This window comes from Arvicola amphibius, chromosome 9, assembly GCF_903992535.2.
Source record: "Arvicola amphibius chromosome 9, mArvAmp1.2, whole genome shotgun sequence".
NCBI lineage: Eukaryota > Metazoa > Chordata > Mammalia > Rodentia > Cricetidae > Arvicola > Arvicola amphibius.
The window spans coordinates 80,659,275-80,678,215 of NC_052055.2; the positions used below are offsets into that span (position 1 = coordinate 80,659,275).

The following is an 18,941-nucleotide window of genomic DNA, read 5'->3' on the forward strand; positions in this document are numbered from 1 at the left end:
CATAAAAGAAGTACCCACTGAGGTTCTGTGAAATGCAGAGTCTCGTTTTCAGGAAATCATTACTGTTAGTCAAATAATGATTTTTAAAATTCTATACTCCTTGTTGGCATTGCATACTGCTCTGATAAATTTTAAGAGTTTTAATTGCTTGCTTTTCGGTGGTTTGGTACAAATAATTTGGTGCAGAAAAAAAATCTATAAAGCGGAAATGATAATCTAACTTTTCATCTAAGTTGATACTTAAAATTGACAGTATGAAACACTACCCATAGCAAGAAATTTGTATAAAAATGAAGGCAAATCAATACATAAGCCACTCTCCCTTTAAGCAATTCTAGTTTTTCTTTAAGTTAACATTTCTATGTATAGGAAACTTTCACAAAATAGCAATGGAAGTAGGAAAGCCGCAAGCCTATTTTGTAGTACAGTCCCGTGCTGTCAGCTATTTGACCTAGGTCAAAATAAATTCATATAAACCTGATATAGGAATGTGAGGCTACACATGCAGAAAACATAGGGCATTTAGTATTGAAATTTAATGTGCATGTTATATTATCCAACTGAAAGCTTATAAAGATAAACTACTTGACAAGTAGTTCCTCATTCAATGTTAAGAATGAGACATTTATGTATTACAGAAGTTAACGCTCTTTTGTTTTTTAGTAAAACATAAGAAAACTACCCTATGAAATTGCCCTAAGCTAATGTCTCTTTTCATTTTGAATTAGGTTTGCCTTGCTGTTATTTCAAAATTTGCTATTTTCCCATTACTTTTTATGCTATAAATATGTATGAGTTATTTAATGAGGAATAATGAAAATTATAACTTGAGGTCAGGCTCTGTGATTATTTTACTTTTTAATCCCTTGTCAAATTCCCACCTTGGTGTAACTGCAATCCTGGTCACAAGGCCTTCGCGAGACTATGGGTGGGGCCATCTCCAAAAAGACTTTCTCCCCATAAGCCCAAAAATCTTTAAAACCACAAAAAGGGATGCATCTGAGGATCAGCTATATTTTCAAGGAGGAAAGGCAATAAGAGCAGTTTCTTTGGGCCCAGGAATTTGAAGTTTAAATGTGTTCCTGTGTCACCAAGCTTAAGCCTTGTGAGTTAGAAGGACAGACCTTACAAATCCCACTGCACACGGCAAGCTAAGAAACTGCATAAAATGGCCTAATAATGTTTATACCTATAGAAAATGATAGCATTAAAACCAACACCAGCTGTGGAGCCTCCACAGGATCAAACCAGGCCCTCCATATGTGGGAGACAGTAGTGAAGGTTGGACTATTTGAGGGGCCCCTGGCAGTAGAACCAGGTATCCCTGGTGCATGAGCTAGCTTATTGGAGCCCATTCCCTATGGTAGGATGCCATGTTCAGTCTTAATGCAGCGGGGAGGTCTTGGTCCTGCCCCAACTTAATGTGCCAGATTTTGTTGCCTTCCCATGGAAGGCCTTACCTGATGGACAGAGTAGAATGGGCATAGGCTGGGGGGGGGGGGGGGGTGGGGGATGGGGCGGGGGGGGGGGGGGGGAAGAATTGTGAATGGAATGTAAAATGAATTTTTTTTAAAAAAAAAAAATCAAATTTAAAAAAGACCAATACCTTGTGGGGTGTGGTGATGGATGCCTTTAATCTCAGCACTCAGGAGGCAGAGGCAAGTGGATCTTAAAGTTGGAGGCCAGCCTCATCCACAAATGAGTTCCAGAAAACCCAGGGCTACACAGAGAAACTCTGTCTCAAAAATGAGGCAAAACAAACAAACAAACAAAAAACTGCAATAAAATAGGACCAAAACCTAGCTCAGTATTCTATACAACAGGTCAGTGGCCAATCTTACAGAGCACGGAGGTTTTAATGTGGTAAAAACCACACCAACAATAACGTATAAAAAGAACAACATCTTATTCTACCCACACAGCCCATTGCTTGGCCCAATTTTAATGCATGAAATTTTAATACTCGGTCTTATTTTTGAATTAACTATTATCAGTCTATGAATAGAAGTATCCTGCCTCATAAAAAAAATCAGAACAGTACGACTGAGAAGAGAGGGCCTCGCAGTTAAGGAGAAAAGTGGCAAAATGTTTCTGGATTAAGGAGACCTCTGTGTCAGAGAGAGCATGTAGGTCAGGAAAACAGAAGTTAGGGATATGTGTATGTTCAGAAAGGCATAGGGAACCCCACCAGCCACACGCAATGATCCTGCTACTTAGAAGATTTACTCTCCAAATTCTCAGACCAAATGCCATAAGCAAGGGACCAGGAAATCCTAAAAAGTTCACTCATGAGAAAACAAACCAACACAAAGAGTCTATAATTCCCATACCCACACTTTCTATTACAGAATTTTAGTAAACAGTTAAGGCTGGAATCACTGTGTAGGAGTTTGAGGTTCTATTACTCTAGTTGCTTTGTGCCTCAAAAAAAAATTTCTTCAACTCCCAAGACCAAATATAAAATATCCAAACTCACTTTACAAGATCCAATGTTCAAAGCTGGTTAAAAACAGAACATCAACCGTTGAGGTAAATGAAATTCAACACAATGGCACTTTTATAATCCATGCAAAACAAGCTCTTCCATATGCTTCTTATAGACGTGGGAGAATAGAGTGTTTCAGGAATTCACACTGGTATCTTTCTAGGAGGTTTTGGACTGGCTTCCACAAGCCAGACTTCCTGTTGAACAAGTTGAACAAACGACCTTCAGAAGAGGTTGTATTTCTATTACTCAAGTTGGCAGTAGCCCAATGGTCACACTGATTTGCATACCATGGAGTACCTCAAATTTGGCCATGTAAATACATAAATGGCAGCGATCTATTAAGAAAGAATACACACAAGTTAAAAATAAATCACCACAGATCAACCAAAAACCAATGGTTTTGTATCTTTCTATTATCTTTAACACAATCACATTTCTTCCAACTTTTTTAAACTTCTCTTTTCTATATTTTTCCCATGAACATTTGTGAACTTCTTCATGTCTGTGTGCACATTTGTTTAGACAAGTTTTTGTTGAAAGTGAAAAGAAGTCCCTACATAGTTCAGGGTTCGCCTTCCCAAGGTCTGTCCCCACTTACTGACAGTGTGCAGCGGGACTGACCCCAGCAAGTGTGCTTTGCGACAGTCCTTTCTGCCTAACACAATATCTTGAATTCAGACGCCCACATTCCAGCCACTGTCACTCTTCACTACTCATGCTTTTCCTTCTCACCCATCCCTGCTTTAGCAGTAGGACCGAGTGCGCCTGGGTAGGACATGTGAAATTTTCCATCAATAGAAACAGACCTACGTTATCATCATCCCTGACTAATCTCGCTAATCTATGTTTCATTCTTTTCTTGATTGGCATTCTTTTCTTGAGTCCTTTTAATATTTTCAAAGCACAATATGGCACATGCGCGCATAGAGGAAGAGCAGTAAACCTAATGTAATGGCTACCTCTACTTCATCTCTTCTCCCCAAGCAGGACATATTGACAGATTCTTGAAAATGGAAGGCCCAATCACCAGCAAGAAGGCAGAGATGCCCAAAGTTGTCTCCGCAGAACAAGTCACATCTTGAGAAGAAATATGGAATTCCATGAAAGTCTAACAATTCTCCTACTCTTGTTCTTGAAGAACTAGAAAGCATATATATATATATATATATATATATATATATATATATATATATATATATATCACGGTTCCAAAGGCCTCTCTGCTGTACTATGACTATAATGCTTTTCATTATTTTTAAATTGGAGGCAGTTCCCTTCCCCTCAATCCACAGGAAAATTCTGTGAACCAGTGTAAATAAAGTCAACCCTGCTTCTTTAAGACCAGCAGCTGATATTCTAAGTCCTTAATCTGTCAAAGCATTTCTCTGGATTGCAGGAAAGACCAGAAATTCATGTAAGGAAAAGACAAACGTTAGAGGCTTCTCTTTGGAGAGACAACGTAGTGCCTGGGGAAACAGCTGCTTCTGCTGTAAAAGGTCTGTGTTTGCATCCTGGTTGAGCCGTGCATGTCAATCATTTTTGGATATCCCTGAAACCCTCAGGATAGGGTAACACTTTGAGATTTGTGACCCCTGGAATATCTTCTCCACAGGCTACGGTGAGGATGTGAGCACACATGGTAAGTCAGTACAGGTCAGCCATGTGCTAACAGAACAAATTAGAGTAATGGCTGGCAAGCAATAAATAATAGATGTTAGCCAATTTCAGTAACTTTCAATATGGATTTTAATTTACATCATTGGATCATCCCCTTAATCTCTACTTCTATTTCTTTTTCTCTTCTCTTGCTTTTTCTGAATCTCATTTCCCTTGGAAGCTTTTATTTAAGAGAAGGAATAAGATTTTACCCCTAATGAGATCTTTTCTGATTAGGTCCCAGATAACACAGTTTTCTATCTATATAATATATTGGCCCATAATGCCTAGTGACAGGTACTTGAAAGAGCATTCATTGACAAAGTGAGGTTTCAGAAGGTTCCAGAACATACACACACACACACACACACACACACGCACACGCACACACACACACACAGAGAGAGAGAGAGAGAGAGAGAGAGAGGAGAGAGAATCAAAAATTAAGAACTGTTTTACAAACACATACATCAATCATGAAATACAATTTTACAGAGTCAACTTTTTTCTAATTATAAAACAATATTACTTAAAATTAGAAGATTTATAGAAAAAAAGTGATCATAATGATGAAGCCCTTCCAACTAACTTCATATAACATTTTAAAAATAGATCTTTTTTTCTATTTATACCTATTTAATGTCATAATCAAATCTAGAGTCAAGCAGCAATTTCAATCAAGGCTAACTATACAAACATATTCTAATTTGTATTTTGTACGATGGCTTTACAATACACACGCATTTTCTCATCCTCCCGTGAATGTTCACTGTTCCACCTTGTGGAGAAGCAGAAGTAACCCACAGTGAGCAGTGCAAAGCGATTCTCTTGTACTGAAAACAGAAACAAAATTAAAATCTAATTTCTCTGTTCTCAGAACTTTAGTTCTGTTTGGGTCTTTCATAAAATATGTGGTAAGTTGGATAAAAAAAAAAAAAAAAAACCTCTTTTTTTTCTCTTTTTTTTTAGCAAGTATTTCAAAGGTCTGTGAAAAACATCCTATTTTCTGATCGTTTTCCTTGGCAAGTTTAGAAAAGGGCACCACCCATGACTAGATGTCATTACGTGCCCCTTACATATGTAGCATCTGAATGGCTCCTAGGATCCCTAGTTTCTAAGATACAAAGTTCCTTCTAGGAAAAAAAAAAAGTGCAGTGCTGTCTCACTAATTGCAGACACCAGGACAGGCTTACATGGAAGCACACCAGCATTCCCAAACACTCGCAAACCCACCACTGCACAAAAGGCCACAACACTAGCCGAACAGGCTGATTGATAAAGTTAGTGCAGAAGTCCTGGATTAGCGGGAGCTGTTGTATAACACGATTACATGCTGCAATAGTATGTGAAGTAGTGCCATAAAGGAAGAGTATTGGCAAGCCCGTGGAAAGCAAGAAAAGAAAATGCTGGACATGAGCTACTAGGCAGTTTCTAATTTCTGTTTGTCCATGTAAACCCATATAATAGTATCATTGACTCTAGATAGTCAGCAGGTTTGCTATTCTGTCTTAAAACTCATCCACTCCCATTTAAATTCCACCACTCTCCACAATGCTTGCAGCAGCCAATGGAGAAGCATTATGGCCACTACTTGCACTCTGCCTCCCTTTCCCATTTGGACTCTGTCAGGCAGCAGCGCATATTAATCACTAGCTGCTGGAGGCCTCCATCGACCTGCTGTCTGCAGCAAGCACCAAAAGAAACAGCAGCAAATCTGCAAATGTTAGCCAACAGAATAGTGTCCAGGACAGGTGGCAGGGGCTGCAGCAGTGAGGACAGATGGACTAACAACCACACAGACAGACACTGGCACCATTAGACACCATCCATTACTTCCAGGCTCAGAAGAGGGGAAGCCTGCAGCACCAGGGACGTCATTCTTCCAGTAGGGACAGGAAGCAGATTAGCAAGGGTTCTGCCTCCCTCAAGCTGGCAGGCTTAAAGTATTTGTTTTTTTGGATGAGAAGGAGCAGGGAATTCAGAAACCTGCTGCTCTTAGAGAGCCAGGCCAGCTTTGGCCTTCTAAGTTAATGGCCTTTTATCTTTCCAGAGTCTACAATGAACGAGGAAGAATGACTAAATCTCTACTCTTTTGCAGTGGCTGCACAACCACTTCCTTCTCTACTCTAGACTGCAGTTGCTTTTGCTTGGGGGACCCACAGCCTGAATGCAGCTTGCCCTGTTGTTCTCCTGTGTGGCTCTGCTTTACTGAAGGGAAGGAGAAATCTACCCAGACAGCATCTTCCCTTCAGCAGGCAATTCTAGGGAGTGGGAGAAAGGCCACTCTGGGTGTGCTCTGTGCCCTGGTGTCACCCCCTGCTCCCTCGCTACACTTCCCTGCAAACAGCAAACTCCAGATGCAACAGGTTCCCTTTGGCTCTTCACGCCAATGGCCTGCCCCAAACACACCTTCTGCATAAGCAGACAATATCAAGACATCAGTACCAGTCAGGGTATCTACATACCTCCACCCCAGAGAGAAAAACTTTACTGAATTTGTGAAGACTTCCCAAGGGAAGACAGAGTTGAAATCACCTTTAGCCTCACTCCATGGGCGAGGCTAAGAAGCAAGCAAAGCTCAGCTTGGATGGCAGTACTTGCAAGCAGTTCTGAAGCAAACAGCAGCACTATGTCACACACTCCTGCACCACTAACAAGCAACCCTGGCCTCTCCCCATCCCCAGGAAAATGGGGCACCAGGCAGAGGTCCCTGCAGGGTGGGTGGGTTCTAAAGACAGGGCTGTGCAGATTCTCAATCCCTGTCGGCATCCTTCGGGAACCGAGAAGGCCCCAGAGGTCTCTTGGAAGCCAATAATGAGGAAACCCTGTTTTATTCAGGCCAGAGTCTTCAATCAGCCTCTGTCATTATCAAAACTTTGTACTGCCAGTGGTATCACATATGAATAAGAAAATGTGTCTTCATACAGTTATTCTGTGTAGAAGACTAGGAATAAGAGGTTAAAGAGGAGCAGCAAGGCAGGTAACCAAAGATGGCAACTGCCCAAAAAAGACCCAATCTTGCATTGTAAATGAGTGAGTACCAAAACGAACACTAAAAATAAGCATTTTTATTATATAAATACCAGCCCCGCTCACTGTTGTAACTCAGATCGGCTCAACAACTCCAAAGAGGAGCTTGCCCTCTGCACCCCACACCTCCACCACCACCCTTTCCTCTACTCATCCCCTAGTCCCTAATCTGCCCTAAGTCCAGGGCCCTTCCATTGGGTGGGATCAGCTTCACTTAGCTCTGCATATCTCACCCTAAGGTGGTAGCTCTGTCCACCTAGTCCTCCTAGGCACTCCTGTCTCTAGCCATCCTCCTGGGGTCCTAGGTTTCCTGGCTCTGTAGGGTCCTTTCCTTCCTCCGGACTCCCAAGTCTCTACCCTGCTCAAGCCCGGGGACCCTAGCCCCAAGGTGGGCACCTCTGCCCGCACCTCTGCACCCTCGGCAGCCCCTCCCCCACACTCAGCCAAGAGGACCGGGTGAGTGAGCGGTGAATGGACGGATGGAGGCACCACCACCGAGGGATGGATGGCGCGCCTTACACGGGGGGGGGGGGAAAGGGGGGGCTTACTTGAGCATGGCCTCTTCTTTTTCCTCCTCTTCCTTCTGCCGGTCCATCACTGCCATGATAATGTTCCTCTCTTCCTCGGTCAGGTGGCTCAGGTCGGGCAGTTCTTGCATAGGGGGAGGCACCGTGGGTGGGCGAGGACCGCGGGGCCCCACGGCTGAGGACATTTTCGTGGCCTGCCCGCCCCCTCGGCTCGCTGGCTCTCGCTCTCACCTTTCGAATTCACGCCCCGCAGCTGCGCCCCTGCTTTCCAAGCTCACAGCGAAGCCCTCCCGGCGGCGGCGGCGGCGGCGGCGGCGGCAGCAGCGGAGCCGGGGACAGTGAGGACCCAGTCTCTCATGATGCTCTGCCTCCCGCCGAGCCCGGATGCTGCCTTTGTTTGGGTCGCCCTGGCGAGGCTCGGGGCCGCCTGGCCGCCTCCCGCAACCCAGCCTCGGCCGGCGGGGGCGGGCAGGCGGAGGCGCGGCGAGGGGGCGAGGGCTGGCGCTGGGCTCCCGAGCGCGGCCGGGCGCGGGCTGGGCTGGCGGGCCGGGGGCGGGGCCGGGCCGGGGCCACCCGACGCTGCTGGCTCGCGGGCTCTGCTGCCTCCAGTTTGGGGCTGCGGGAGGGAGAGGGAGTTTGGGTGTCAGTTAGGCGGAGTCTCGGAGCTTCGCTCCCGGGTGATTCTGCTGCTCTCGCAGACATAAGCTGCCAGCCACTCAGTCCGGGAGCCGCTCCGCCCACAGGCACCACCCACCCACTCCCAGGTCCGAGCCACGCGTGCCCTGGCCGCTCACCCCCACTCCCCAGCCCCACGCTAGCCAACGTGCATACTCTGCTGCTTGGTCTCTCCCCAGGTACCCCTCACCCTGAGTCATCCTCCCTCTCCAGGTCCTGGTCCATGTCATCCTTCCCAACCCTATTTTCCCCTGGGTTACATTAATCATCTTCATTCTCGCTACAGTCTTCCTCATTGATGTTATTTGAGTACCCACAGTGTTTGGAACGGCAAGATGGAACACCCTCTAGATCTATTTTTTCCCCTTCCTGCCACCATGTCGTTCTCCTTAACTCGTCGAGTGTGCACAGCCAAAGGAATGTGTGGTTTTCTAGATAATTTTGGTACACACACATACACACACCCAACAACATGAACCCTGAATTGTCATATTCTCCAAGGCAATCTCTTTCTTGACGGGTTCTCTCTAGAATTGTTCTGCTATGTATCCTCATTTCCCCTTCAAGACGCCCCACCACACAGTAACTCTTTAATTTGCCATTTGGGGCACTGGGTAGCCCCATCAGACCGCATAACTGCACTTCGCTGGTGCTTGTAAGTGGATTATCTACTCTAATTCCTCCAGTGATGTTCGCTACCATCGTGTACTCACTTCTCAGCCTCCGTGGGTACTTCTTCAGCAACACTGATGCCAAGGGAAGAAAAACACCCACCCCTATCCTATTGTATTTAGAAGCTTCTGCTCATTGCCTGGTGCAACGATAGGTAGTAAGAAGGAGCTTCTCTTGCTGATAACGGCAAAAATTAATAGACAATTCTTTCAAAATGCGTAATGTTATCGGCTTTGAAACTTGGCGACTGAATTTTGTTAATGCAATTATAAAAGAATCGATAGAGAGAAGGGCTCAAATTGAGCCATTTCCCAGTAAGGCTCTCATAGCCATGGTGATGAAAGAGCTGATGGGCTGCTCTCCTGGGGAAGTCTTTCTGTAGTTCCACAAACAAGACAGGACTCGTGCTCCTTCTCCAAGCCTAACTTTTGTGAGCAGGAGAAAGAGGAAGAGCTGGCATAGCAGTAAGGGAGTGCGTGGCACCAAAAGCTTCCAATTTAAAGACCTTAGAATTTACTTGATTTTGCCTGTAAGTGCAGTTGTTTTTAATATGGACACAAGAATTTGAATTTTCACTGTAATCAAATGCTCACTGCCTGCTGTATTAACTTGGTGAATAACTAAACCTTTCTCTAACCAGAACTCTTGGAATTATTTGAAGCAGTGACTCGGTCAGCTTCAGTCTTCCCCAGAGTGACTATTGTCAGCTTACCCAGCTAGCAATGTGCTGCAGTGTCGTTTCTACCTCTGACCATGCTTGCTGTCTGACTTTGGACACACTTATTGCCCCCACTGCCCTCCTTCTCTCTCCCCTTCTCTCTTTTTCAAATACTTATCAAGGGTATTATAAGCAAGAACAATCTTTGGCTCCTAAGTGTTTATTAATACCTTATAGTCATCATGCTTACTTGCGCCACCCAATACTGGGCTCTTTTTTTTTTTATAGCTGTGTCACTTAAGAGGTGTCATTGAAGTAAGTGTGTAGTCCACTAAGCTTTCCTCCGATTTTTCATAAGTGCTGATGTCTAGCCAGATTTACTCTTTTCTCCAATGAACTGATAGAACACTCTGAGGAGCATCTTTTCTTTGCTAAACAAAAATGCTTGCATCTCTTCATCCATCACATATTTAAGAAGATAGAAAAAGAAAAGGAAGGGAACCGGGCCTGGGTTGGCATTCTGGCTCTACCCCATACAATATGAGCCTGGACAAGTGACCGTCACCACGCCTGTGTAAAATGTAATAGACATATGTAACTTAGAATGGATGATGAGTATGATAAGACATGTGTAGCGTTTTTATCTCTGTGAGAGCCACTTCGTATGCTTTGGATTTTTTCTCTCTCTCCAAGAAATACTTTTTAATTTATTCAGACGCCAGAAGGAGCTGCGGTGTAGACAGCTCAGTCACCAGGCCAGATGCCCACCTCTGGGGAGTCAACATGGAAATGCAAATAGGCCAGGGACAAAGGCCACATCCTCAGGAGGTTCCCATCCAATTTGGTTCTCCAGAAATTTTCTTAAAATGTAAAGAAAGGGACTATAAAGTCTCAGTAAAGATGAGAATTGTTTGAATAACACTTGACAGCAACGATTTAACAAACAATAATGATGCTTTAATTTGTCTTGGTTGCTATAATAAAATAACACTGGTGGAGTGGCTTATGTAACAGAAACTTGAATTTGGAAGGTTCTAGAAGCTGAAGATTCAAGACACGATGTCAGCAGGCTTAATTTCTCCCAAGACCTCTTGCCTTGTCTTAAAGATGGCTTTATGTATACGTTCGTGGTGTCTCTCCCTCCACAGACGTGAACACTTTTCTTACTAGATTAAGACCTGATGCTTATAAACTCATTTAGCAGTATTTACCTGTTTAATTTAGATGTTGTGGGAGCTGATGAGATGGCTCAGCAGGTAAAGGTACTCACCGTGAGACCTGACAACTGAGTATGGTAACCAGGACCAACATGGTCAAATCGAGAACCAGCATGCACAATCACACAATCAAACAGATACACGCAAATAAATAAATAAATAAATAAATAAATAAATAAATAAATAAATGACTCTTGTCTCTGAATATAGCTATATTTAATAGAACTGGAGAACTGAAGGAATTCATGAGAAAATTTGAGGAAAATATAATTCATTACACAGCAATTTGTCAGAATTACTTGGGGAATTAATTGACTGCTTACCTATATTATCTAAATAGCAATAAAAAGAAATTTGCTTCTCAAATATACTTCTGTTCATAGCCACCTTAGCAAGCCACGTACATGAGTGTTAAGTTAGTAAGTGAATAAATGTCAGTGTGTGTATACATGCCAGCACATGGTGTTTCTCCTTCTTTATCCATTGCAGAGAGGATCAAAGCAAATTTTGAGAACACAAATGGATAGGTTTTTAAAATTTACATGCAGAAAAACAGAACTTCCCTGTACTTAGGTAAGCAAGCAAACAGATAAGTTATATTTTCCCAAGTGCACAACACAGCTAGTTGGTTCCTGGAGGTACTCCCCTCAAAGGACGTTCAAAGGACTTGGGGAAATGTGCACATTAACAAATAGAAAAGTACTAAGGTATAATCATTTGCTGTAGTAAGGAAACCTGCTTTACGTGGCGGGTTGTCATTTCCCAAATGCATTGGGCCATTTTTTCCTGATACGAAAACATGCTTCAGTGAAGGTTTGGAGAAAAACTTGACTTACAGACCTTAATTAGAAGAGTATGAAATGACTGATATATTCTTCTTGTTTGACCAGTATTAGTAAAAGGAAATCAAAATTACCCACTTACAAGACATGTTTCAAATGTCCTTGAAGGCAACAAGAACACTGTTTTGAACAACAGTCTGAAACTAACCGATGCTATTCTTTCCACTGAGGCTCTCAAAATCATCATTTCTCAGCCGGGCTGTGGTGGCGCACGCCTTTAATCCCAGCACTCAGGAGGCAGAGGCAGGCGGATCTCTGTGAGTTCGAGGCCAGCCTGGTCTACAAGAGCTAGTTCCAGGACAGGCTCTAAAAAAGCTGCAGAGACACCCTGTCTCGAAAAACCAAAAAAAAAAAAAAAAAAAAAAAAAAATCATCATTTCTCTAAAATTGGACACTGAAGTTCATTATTAATTTAATTCAATTAGCTGAGGTTTTAACTATAGAGTAGAAAAACCACTGAGACAAGTCAGTTTGAGCCCCTCATTACCATTTGAAAGCTATGGTCAGTTTTATTGCCTTCAAAATCAAATCATCCAAAATTCAAATGGTGACCTTATTTAGGAAAGGTTCATCTCAGAATTAGCTTAGATGAAGTCGTTTTGGATTAGGTGTCCTTATATAAGAGAAGAACATGGATACCCAGGAAAAAGGAAGCCATGTAAAAAGACACAGAGACACACGTGGGAACAAAGTCCACATGAGAAAACAGAGGCTGGGAGTAAAATCATGCTGCCATAAGACAGGAAATGCCAGGAGCCATTAGAAACTAGAAGCAGCCAACACAGAGCCAGTCCCAGAGACTTCAGAAAAAGAAAATTGACCTGATTAAACACTTGGTTTTATATCCTTAGCTTTCGCAATTGTAAAAGAATAAATGTCCATTCTTTCAAGCCATGGTTTGTAGCATTGTTATCAAGTACCCCGAAGCACACAATACAGTAGCTATATATATTTGGATGTATCAGTAGATAACCCTGAGTCCTATCCTATTTTGCTTAACTATAAGCAGCACAACATCTGCCTTCAAGAGTTTCAGTGAGCAAAAAAATAGTAGACATGTACACAGTACCCAGCACGTAGAAATAATTCTTTTATTCTTTTACTGTTCATTGACCCAGGAGTTGTTTTGTATGCAGTGCTAAGAGAATGTGTGATAGAGAACTGTGTGAATCAGAAAATGGTGGCCATAGAAATAGGAAATCAATGTCCTATTTTGTGAATAAAGTTTTACGGGAACGCAGACAACATGCTTTGTTTCATGTGTTATCTGTGCCCGTCTTCCTGCTGCGGTGGTAGAATTTAGCAGATGCAGCATAGACCACGTGCACCAAGCTTAAAATAATTATTTTCCACCTCTTTATGAAAAGAGATTATTGACTCTTACTCTAGATGCTTGTAATGCTGCTGAGAGAGACAAGCTTAAGCAAGCACACAAGAACGGTACATGATAATTAACTGAGACAGTAACTTGCCACATGCAATAGAAATTGTTATTCCTAAGGTAGGGGTCCTGTGAGCATATACTTGAGGGGAGAAAAGAACCAACATGAGGAGAACTACACACAGATTATCATCATAGATGTGGTAGGGATGAGGTCCTGAGTCACGAAAGGCCAGTCCTGGAGGAACAGAAAGTAGGCCAGCAAAGCAGGATCACTGTGAGGGGGACAAGACGAGCTCCTATAGGACATTGTCTAGCAGAACAAGGAGTGGCCATTTTATCCTTGTGCACCCAGGAGCCAATAAAGAACTTAGCAAGGAGTTACATTCGTATTATTAAAAGATTACCTATGGATGGCAGGGAAATGGGTGGCAACAAAAGAGAGTGGGCACAGGTCGTCTGGTTGGAGGAAATGAAAATGTCCTGGAGTAATGTGAAGTAGTAGCGTGAACATATTCAATATGTGCCTTCAGTCGTGGATCTGGAGGTCTGTAGAGATGAAATGTAGACTGTGTGATGAGGGGAATGAATGAGATTCCCATTTTGGCCTAAGGTGTAAGTCAGTGGCTGTGGATCTATTACTGATATGAGAATGTGTGTATGACCAGGAAGTGCAGGTACTGTAAGGACACCAACATTTTATCATAATCTAAGATCTCAAAACAAGAAATATTTTAAAATTTAAATTGGCAATCGATGATTCTATCCAAAGTGTTTTTCTAAAACTTAAACATATGTTTTCCTTTTTGTTTTTAAAGACACATGTGTGTGTGCGTGTGTGTGTGTGTGTGTGTGTGTGTGTGTGTGTGTGTAAGTGCATGACAAGTATGTACCAGGCCAAAGGAGGCCAGACAAGGGTGCTAGATCCCCTGGAGCTAAACTTAAAATTGGGTATAAGTCTTCCAGTGCAAGTGCTGAGAACTGAAGTTATCTCTAGAAGAGCAGCAAATGCTCTCAACTGCAGAGCCATCTCTCCAGTCCCCAATGGTTTTTATAGCAAAGGTTGGGCTGAGAGCCAAAGGGGCTTTTTTGTTCTTAAGACAATGAGAAAAGTGAAGACTCTGTTAATGTAAATCAACAGAAGTTAGCGTACATATGCCTACTCACAGAGGGTCTATGGACAAAGAACTAGTCAGCATCTTCTCTGAGGTGACAAATAAGTAGTACACTTGTGGTTCAATTTTCTGCACATACATTGGAATTATTTGGCTTTAATTTCTAAATTATTTTCAAGTAAAAAAAAAAAAACTATTTTCGAACATCAAGCATGATGCTGAAGTGGAACTTAGCTAGCAGGTGGACTTCTTCCTAGAGGTTAGGGTTTTCACATCTATTGCTGTGTATTTTTTTTTTTTTTTTTTTTTTGGTTTTTGGTTTTTCGAGACAGGATTTCCCTGTAGTTTCTAGAGCCTGTCCTGGAACTAGCTCTTGTAGACCAAACTGGCCTCGAACTCAGAGATCCGCCTGCCTCTGCCTCCCGAGTGCTGGGATTAAAGGCGTGCGCCACCACCACCCGGCTATTGCTGTGTATTCTTACACTATTCCCATGAATGCCAACATGATCTGCCACAGAAGAGTGGCTTTTATCGGTAATGATAAGATGCCCTAGCTTCTCAAAGGACATTGGAATGTGCACCCATCCTATTGTCATTTGTGTGAATGCCATTTACCTAAACATGCCCTGGTTTGGGCGATAAATTAAACATCACTTTATTTATATGCAGTTATAATAATTTGCTAAAATGTAGTCTTTCTGGCTTCAAAGAACGTTTGGCTCGCACGAGATGCTGCTGAAAGTGCTTGGCTGGGGCTGAATATCAGATTTGGGCTCAAATTCAGGCAAATAGGCAAATACCTATTTTCATCTAAAATTTGGTAAGGCTCCACTATTGTCGTTTGTTCCATGAGGAATTCCAAATGCGGGATGTTTCTGTCCTAGGACCAAAAAGAATGATTACCTTCTTTTCTTCTGGCAGGGCCATCCCACAATTAATATTCCTCTCTCTTTCACTTCTCTCTGTGTAGTACGTATCTTCTGACGCGCTGCCATAGTTCATGGCCTCTGTTGCCCCCTTCAGAGGCAGCTCACCCTCATACTTGCCAAACTTAGAAAGCTTAAACGGCAATGTTTTAGAATAATTTCTCCACAATATAATCTTTTCCCAACTCTGTTTTTGCCCGGAATAATTTTAGTTTTGGTATTACGTGTTATGAATAGTCCCGTCTTAGACTCCTTAACTGTTTCCTAGCACGATTCTTTGAGGAACGCCTTCTGAGATTCTCTATTAAGTGGACAGAAGTGACAGCGCATTAATGTCAGTCAATCTAGTCAAGCCGTGAGTTCTCTTTCCCAATTATGACTGATCTCTCTCTTAAAGAGTGTTGCAAACTAACTGACTTTAAAACAAATTGTTACATTTCACCTACCTAAAAATCTAAAGGCACCATAAACAGAAAAGATTTAGATGATAATTCCTAGAAACAGATTTCTATGTAGGCAACTACATTACAACAAGTTAAAAATAATTTCACTAGACTTGTATTTGATTTTATTTATCTTAAAATAACGTTTTATTTCAACAGAGACACCTCACAATAAGATTGAAACAAATGGTCCTTCCTTTGTTTTGGGATGTGATTTGGGCACCAAATGCTGGCAATTCCTGTCCTGGAGTAGACAATCACTTTTACTAATGTTGCCAAGATTCTTTCAAGGAAGCGGGAAACCTTTTAAAATACAGCCTCAGCTCCCTGTGCTGGCCCCACAGATTAAACAAGACTTCAAATGTTCATAAACTTGAATTTCTTCATCTCTATAATGAAAAGGCAAATTATCTTCTATAAATGCTCTTAACATTTGTATGGTCGTAATATTTCTTGAGTCTGTGGAATGTTCCAATCCTGTTTTAATTGTTCTACGTGGATTATCATAATCTCTTTAAAGAATGGGCATGCAGTAGTGATACCTTTAGGGCCAATATTAAGCCCAACTAGTGGAGAAGAGGGTCTTTCCATACAGTCTTGAGGTACAGATAATATTTTCTTTGATTCCTCAAGAACAGCTTTTAGATAATTATTTTCCATCCAACCTGCAAACTCCCTCCTATTCTGCAATTTCTTTCCTCCTTTATTGATTGTTCTCCCTCCATTCTGAGCGTTACGTTCAGTTCCATCCCCCTTTGGACCCTAATATCTATGTGCACTCAAGGACAGCATTATTAATGCCCCATAGATGCTACATATATATTCCTAAATATATAAATTCAATCTGTTCAGTCTGTATTGTGTTACTTGTATTTGTGTTTTCGGGGATGATTATTCTGTATTTGTGTGCTCTGCCCAGGGAAGACCATTCCTTAATTGCCTGTAGTTCTTTATGTAAGGGTAAAACCTCATGGTCTGTCCCTCCATCCATTTTAGCATGTCTGTTGTTGTCTCTGTTTAGCTCATGTTTAGATGAATTTAATTATGTAGTTTCTGACATTCCTAGGAGATACAATCTCACAGCAAACTCCCTGATCTTCTTGTTCTTATAATGTTTTCACCCCCCTTTCTGCAATGATCCCTGCATAAATACCTATTAAGTATTATAAGGATCAGGTGTCTCCCCATCCATGGGGTTATCTCCCTCTAACATGCTTGAGAAATGAAGTGAGCAGAGTATGCTGTTTCATATTTGCTCTCTAAATTGTACTACCTTTCCTGCAATTCATTTGGCATCTTTTTCTTCTATTTTCCAAGACCAACTGTACCCTCTTCTAAAGGCCAGATGAAATTAAGAGATTTCCAGCTTCCAGCACCATCCTTACAATGCTTCAGAACCATCAGAGTGGAAGAGTCAGAAAGCTGGGAAAGTCTGGACTTGCCCACAACCCTTACTTCTCTCTTTTTCCTCCACAGATAGATAAATTCCTAGGGCTTCATCAAGACTGATGTCTTAGTCTGTTTGAGTTGTTTTGCCATAATTACATAGATGGGGTAGTTTACTGCCCACAGTTCCATGGGCTGGTAATTATGATATATGAAGGTGGTAGAGTTGGAACATGGAAAGAACTATTTGCTACAACATAGAACTCGTCTTCTTTCTACATCCAGACACAGAAAAAAAAAGGGTCCAAGGTCCTCTTTCGTAGAAGGTACTGAACACACTCATGAGGGTTCTACCCTAATCTAACTGTATGTCAAACACCTAATTTGTTTATTTCATGACACTGAATATTAAGTTTAAACATGAAAATAAGGTAGAACACAAAGATTCAGAGACATCATTGGATTTATTGTACTATATTAGAAGTATTAAATGGTCTAAGGATGTAGCTCAGTGTTTTGATGCTTACATGAAGCATGTGGAAGTCTCTGGATGACCTCCATCCATAGAAAAAGAGGAAAACATAGGGAAAGAAGTTTAAGTAAATACACACACACACACACACACACACACACACGGCTTAATTTTAAGTTTTAAAATGCCACCAGGAAGTTAAACCTTAAGGGACTGTACAATTCTTTTGACCTTAAATCTACTTCCCATCCTCTTTGCCAAAACATGGTATTTCACAGAGACACTTACTTCTTTTGCAACTTGCACATGTACTGTTATTTTCCAAACTTTAGTCATCCCTGGCTATTGTTTCCAGGGATCCATCTCTGTAGGCTTTGCAGTGTTTCAAAATTTTAAGTAAATAATATATAATATGCTATTATCCCATTTTAAAGTAACAGAACAACAAAGTGCTAGAGAAAATAGTAAACATGGAACCATTAATCAAGTACATGCATGTACACATGTAACAGGGCCAGCCAGCCATACAAAATTAAATGTTCTACTATTATTCTTTAAAAAAAACTTTATTTTACGTACCAATTCCACTACTCCCTCCGTTCCCTCCTCCCGCTCACCTGACCACTCCCAACCCACCTCCATCCACTTCTAAGAGAAGGTAGGGACTCCCATGAGGAGTCAAAAAAGACTGTCACATCAATTTAAGCAGGCCCAAGGCCCTTACCAGCATTCTTTAGTGGTCTACATATCTCTAATATTATCAAGTATAAATAGGTGATAAACAACAAATGACAGTCAGTAATTAACTGATAGTTTTTTAAACATTCTGCATGTGAAATAAGAATATAATATAATTAAAAGTTAAATGCTGAAAGTTTAGAAACAGTAGCTCAGCCAGTTTATTTGAACTGAAACCTAAGTTAGTCAAAATCATTTGCTGTACCAGAAAAAAATGAGGTCAAAATCATGGTGGAGAAATCTACAGAGAGATGAACCAAGCTCATAGAAACTCATGAACTCTAGACCAACAGCTATGGAGCCTGCATGGGACCTCCATATGTGGGAGACAGGGGTGAAGTTTGGACTATCTGAGGGGCCTCTGGCAGTAGGACCAGGATCTATCCCTGATGCATGAGCTAGCTTGTTGGACCCCATTCCCTATGGTGAGATCCATGCTCTGGCTTAATGTAGAGGAAAGGGGCTTGGTCCTACCCCCAACTTAATGTGCCAGACTTTGGTGACTCCCCATTGAAGCCTTCACCTCTTGGGAGTAGATGGGATATAGGCTGGGGAGGAGGTAAGGGGGCCTAGGAGGAGGAGTGAGATGGAGAACTGAGGTTGAAATGTAAAATAAAATTAAAAAAATAATAAAAATAAATGAAAAATATTGCAATGTAAAAAAATTGTAAGGGGATTTTTTTTTTACTTCTTTAGAAGCTTTATTGAGAAACGC

General features: G+C 41.9%; 1 protein-coding gene across 9 annotated transcripts in view; it reads right to left on the reverse strand.

Moving 5' to 3' along the window:
- Positions 1–7,886, reverse strand: part of Rims1 (regulating synaptic membrane exocytosis 1) — a 473,179-nt gene extending 465,293 nt beyond the window's left edge. For all 9 annotated transcript variants that reach the window (XM_042055795.1, XM_038344177.1, XM_038344176.1 and 6 more), the window contains exon 1: positions 7,723–7,886. In XM_042055795.1, the coding sequence (XP_041911729.1) occupies positions 7,723–7,886 (164 nt within the window). The remainder of the gene's footprint in view (positions 1–7,722) is intronic.
- Positions 7,887–18,941: the final 11,055 nt, after the last annotated feature.